This window comes from Saccoglossus kowalevskii, chromosome 14 (genome assembly GCF_978046115.1).
Source record: "Saccoglossus kowalevskii chromosome 14, keSacKowa6.1, whole genome shotgun sequence".
In the NCBI taxonomy this organism is placed as follows: Eukaryota; Metazoa; Hemichordata; class Enteropneusta; family Harrimaniidae; genus Saccoglossus; species Saccoglossus kowalevskii.
Window position 1 is genome coordinate 37,261,506 of NC_140654.1, and position 6,000 is coordinate 37,267,505.

At 38.1% G+C, this 6,000-nt stretch overlaps 1 protein-coding gene across 2 annotated transcripts in view; it reads right to left on the reverse strand.

Annotated features, from left to right (window-relative positions):
• Nucleotides 1-5,589, reverse strand: part of LOC102810194 (uncharacterized) — a 148,714-nt gene extending 143,125 nt beyond the window's left edge. For both annotated transcript variants that reach the window (XM_085508192.1, XM_085508191.1), the window contains exons 1-2: nt 5,165-5,589; nt 4,284-4,453 (exon numbers count right to left, since the gene is read on the reverse strand). In XM_085508192.1, the coding sequence (XP_085364318.1) occupies nt 4,284-4,453; nt 5,165-5,531 (537 nt within the window). In that variant the 5' untranslated portion in view covers nt 5,532-5,589. The remainder of the gene's footprint in view (nt 1-4,283; nt 4,454-5,164) is intronic.
• Nucleotides 5,590-6,000: the final 411 nt, after the last annotated feature.

Genomic DNA, 6,000 nt, shown 5'->3' on the forward strand with positions numbered 1-6,000 from the left:
CATACGGTCGTAAAAGCCAGGCACCAACTCAGCCTCACGTCTGAGGTATTACCTGATAAAGACAACGTGTATGGTTTAATTATGTATATATTTATCCTGGGCAAGATTTTAAACTACATCCGGTTGTTCCTTCATCTCCCACCGTTTTACTCAGACTTATTACAGTGTTGGAAATCATTGGCAAAAATGCGTATTATTGATTTGAATACAACTAGCCTACTTGCTGAGCCACTTTTTCATAATCCGCTCATCTGTCACCCACTTAGGAACGAACCATTTCTTTTAAAGCACTTTACCGACGCGGGAGTTGGTTTTCCAGCTCATATTTTGTAAATAAAGTTAATATCCGCTCTGAACGTATTCTCAAACTCAGTCTCAAAGTCATCCACGATTCCATTCCAACTAAATGGGAAAATGTCATTAACATAAAACTAAAAAACAACGATGTTAATGAGCCACCTCCGACACATCTAAGTTTTCAGTTACACGAGTCGGACGAGTTAAACTTGCCTCTGTATAAAATTGAAAAAGGTGCAATATATAAATATTTGTTAATGGTTCTTCATATAAACCAACATCCATATAAATTGGACACTGTCTGGCGAGACATTCTCAGTCCACCTACTGACTTCAAACCTAATTTTAAAGACAGCTATGCATTACCAATCACAAAGTATGAGAGTGATTTACAGTGGCGTATCATACATGGGGCGTACGCCACCACCGGCTTCCTAAAGCACTCCAATTTTACTGCATCTGACAAATGTCCACTCTGCGGAGATTTCGACTCTCTGTCACATATTTTCCTGGAATGTCATGAAATTGGCGCTCTTTGCAGGCTCGTCAACTGTATAGGATCCAGACTCCTGAAGCCAGATGTGTCAGCTCCATCATGGTGGTTTGTTGCGCTACCACCTCACAACTGTCACAAGTTTTTATCCAGGCAATGTGAAAATATATTTCTGTATACAATTTGTGCTGCAAAAATCTCCATTCATATCAGTTGTCGTAATAAACGGGATGGCAACGGTTCCAGTTACCCACTTGAAAATTTCAAAAACCGTGTAGCTAGCAGAATCAAATCAGAATACGCATATTATAAACTTAATGACCAACTACAACAGTTTGAACTGACATGGACGTGTGGTGGCGCTCTTTGTTCATTAGACAACGGATTGCTACAACTCAATTGGTAAATGCTTTATGTTTCATGTTAAGGAAATACGTCCTGGGCATGACGTTAAAACTGCATCCGGTTGTGGAGTTTTTGTACTTAGGAGAATGAGGTTACCCTTTGCCACAACTACCTCCAGGTCACCCTTGGGCAAGGTGTAGTACCTGTCAGCCTTGGGTGCCAACTTCCCACATAATAAGTTTGGTTGACGTCAGTAAGGGCATACGGTCGTAAAAGCCTTGCACCAACTCAATCTAAAATGTGAGGTATTACCTGATAAAGACAACGTGTATGGTTTAATTATGTATATATTTATCCTGGGCAAGATTTTAAACTGCATCCGGTTGTGGAGTTTTTGAACTTGGGAGAATGAGGTTACCCTTTACCACAACTACCTCCAGGTCACCCTTGGGCAAGGTGTAGCACCTGTCAGCCTTGGGTGCCAACTTCCCACATAATAAGTTTGGTTGACGTCAGTAAGGGCATACGGTCGTAAAAGCCTTGCACCAACTCAACCTAAAATGTGAGGTATTACCTGATAAAGACAACGTGTATGGTTTAATTATGTATATATTTATCCTGGGCAAGATTTTAAACTACATCCTGTTGTGGAGTCTATGGACTTGGGAGAATGGGGTAACCCTTTGCCACAACTACCCCCAGGTCACCTTTGGGCAAGGTGTAGTACCTGTCAGCCTTGGGTGCCAACTTCCCACATAAAATGTTTGGTTGACGTCAGTAAGGGCATACGGTCATAAAAACCTTGCACCAACAGATCCGCATAGGTGGACAATATTTTATGTAAATATGTATATATATACGTTTCAGTTTTCCTTAGCATTCGGCAGGGGGGATCGTAACCTCTTGTAGTGAGAACCAGTGTGACTGGCCTGCCAACGGGATGCTAAGGTTTTTATAGTAAAAGTTATCAGTCACTTTCGTTAATGTAATTTCGTTTTATTTATCCGTATATCAAAAAACACTACACTACACTACACTACACTACACTACACTACACTACACTACACTACACTACACTACACTACACTACACTACACTACACTACACTACACTACACTACACTACACTACACTACACTACACTACACTACACTACACTACACTACACTACACTACACTACACTACACTACACTACACTACACTACACTACACTACACTACACTACACTACACTACACTACACTACACTACACTACACTACACTACACTACACTACACTACACTACACTACACTACACTACACTACACTACACTACACTACACTACACTACACTACACTACACTACACTACACTACACTACACTACACTACACTACACTACACTACACTACACTACACTACACTACACTACACTACACTACACTACACTACACTACACTACACTACACTACACTACACTACACTACACTACACTACACTACACTACACTACACTACACTACACTACACTACACTACACTACACTACACTACACTACACTACACTACACTACACTACACTACACTACACTACACTACACTACACTACACTACACTACACTACACTACACTACACTACACTACACTACACTACACTACACTACACTACACTACACTACACTACACTACACTACACTACACTACACTACACTACACTACACTACACTACACTACACTACACTACACTACACTACACTACACTACACTACACTACACTACACTACACTACACTACACTACACTACACTACACTACACTACACTACACTACACTACACTACACTACACTACACTACACTACACTACACTACACTACACTACACTACACTACACTACACTACACTACACTACACTACACTACACTACACTACACTACACTACACTACACTACACTACACTATACTATACTATTAAACTACATCCGGTTGTGGAGTTTATGGACGTGGGAGAATGAGGTTACCCTTTGCCACAACTACCTCCAGGTCACCCTTGGGCAAGGCGTAGCACCTGTCAGCCTTGGGTGCCAACTTCCCACATAAGTTTGGTTGACGTCAGTAGGGGCATACGGTCATAAAAACCTTGCACCAACTCAACCTCAAATGTGAGGTATTACCTGATAAAGGCAACGTGTATGGTCATTTAATTATGTATATATTTATCCTGGGCAAGATTTTAAACTACATCCGGTTGTGGAGTCTATGGACTTGGGAGAATGGGGTTACCTTTGCCACAACTACCTCCAGGTCACCCTTGGGCAAGGTGTAGTACCTGTCAGCCTTGGGTGCCAACTTCCCACATAAAATGTTTGGTTGACGTCAGTAAGGGCATACGGTCATAAAAACCTTGCACCAACAGATCCGCATAAGTGGACAATATTTTATGTAAATATGTATATATATACGTTTCAGTTTTCCTTAGCATTCGGCAGGGGGGATCGTAACCTCTTGTAGTGAGAACCAGTGTGACTGGCCTGCCAACGGGATGCTAAGGTTTTTATAGTAAAAGTTATCAGTCACGTTCGTTAATGTAATTACGTTTTATTTATCCGTATATCAAAAATCACTGCACTGCACTACACTGCACTACACTACACTATACTATATCTTGCCTTGGTACCAAATTCAAACAAAATGAACAATTGAAAAATCTCAACTTCAAACTCCAAAACAATTGATGCTTTCAGAGTTGTATGTAAACAAAACTGAGAGGGCACGTATCATGGGATCACTATAAATTTATAGGAACATAGGATATGCAGGATGTGATATCAACAGATTTACTTTTGACAGATCTGTATCATTCATTTATTCACAAATAATTTGTCATTATATTAACATCTGTCAGTTTAAAATCACATTTAAATTGTAACATCTTACAGCTTATCTCCATCACATACCTTCTAGGGAGAGGGAGGGTGGATCCATATTTTGTCTGAGAAAGGATGTTGCATGCAAATACACAAATAGATGAACAAATAAAACCAACATATGAGTCTCCACTTTGAACAAGAACTAATAAATAGTAGTCTAAGAAATTTGGAAAAGCTCTTTCACTGACTCTTTGAAAAAGCTAAAGTTGCCATGAAAACATAACATGTAAAAATTTAGGACTCACTTTGATTGAGAGGTACATGAGAAAAAGTATCACCCCATAAGAAGTATGTGCATCTGCCACTAAATATAGTTCTTTTTCTTGATTGTGTTTCATCTTTTCACCCTTGGCTATAATGTCATCCAGTGACCTTAATGACTTTCCAAGAGTATCACAACATCGTTTAAATTTTCCTGAAAAAAGATAACAAAGAGAAATGACTTAAAATGTAACCAATGATTAAAATAATTAGCAGGTAATGATTAAAATAATTAGCAGCTAATGATTAAAATAATTAGCTGCTAATGATTAAACTAATTAGCTGCTAATGATTAAAATAATTAGCTGCTAATGATTAAAATAATTAGCTGCTAATGATTAAAATAATTAGCTGCTAATGATTAAAATAATTAGCTGCTAATGATTAAAATAAGTAGCTGCTAATGATATACTGCGATTAATCCTACCAGTTCCAAACAGTTTTGCTACAGTTGGTGAATGGTGTTTTTTGTATTGACATGTTTTTAAATGTATATATAGCTGTTTCCATGGCAATGCAATAAATACTTTAGGATCTTCAGTCAGGTTGATAAGTTGCTCAATTTTGAACAGAAATTTATCAGTAGTGTATAATATTGTAATGGTTTGTTGTTTTAAAATAATGTTTAAACAATAACAGGGGTATACTGTTATACTTTTCAAAGCAGACACATAATAACATAATAATAGTTGTTAGATATTGGCATTATTGCCAATAGCTCATAGAAATATTCACATTCCAGAAGGCAGACTATAAGAAAAGTTTATAAAAAGGTTTAAAATCCCCAGGTTTCTGGCATTCACTGTAAACCACTCTAATTTGACTGACATAAGTAATGGTGGGGTTTGTTTTGTGACATACTAACCTTTAGGATATCTAGCGACCATCAAGCACAGACTTGTAAACCCGATTATAACTTCCAGTTTGGTATCATTTTGATTTCGTAAAATATCTTGCAATGTTTTATGAATTGAATCAAAACTACGAATATCAAACAGACTTGGATATGTTGTAAAGTTTCCTCTGGAGTAATGCATTATAATAAAAGAGAGCACATGTCCATAAACATTGACTCTTTGACGGAGATCAGGTAATGATTCAGATGCTATCCTTTCAGAACTCATTGTGTGACGTAACAAATGCTCACATTCCTGAATGCCACGTGCAGATTCAGGCGTTAATGGATCACACGTGGTGAGTTCATGAAGAGCTTGTAATGCATGGGTCATCATTGAACACCATTGAACACATACGATAACAAGCTAGCTGCGTTAATATCTGACGACTTTTTTCATAATGTTTCCCAGAATCCAGTGCTGGTTGCAACACAAACTTAGGTATGATTTCCTCATTTAGGTGCAGTATTACACTGTTTCTCAGAGTTCCATTAGTGGATTTCAGACATCTCATATAATGCTCTATATTAGCGTTAAATAAACTCAGCCACTTCTTCTTATCAAATTCTGAAATCAAACAAATGACTTTTCTTTAATTGTGTACTAAATAAAACATGGCTCTTTCCATCTGTATATTATAATGCAGCCCTAGTCCTATATCTGCGATCATGTATGTAAACGAGTCTATGTGGTAGTTGAGCGCAGTAACTGAGCGTCTCAGTTTTCACAAAGATACGAGTTGAGCGTACGCTCACTTTCAAAAGTAAGTGTGGAACCAAACAATGGAATGCTCAAGTGCGCTCAC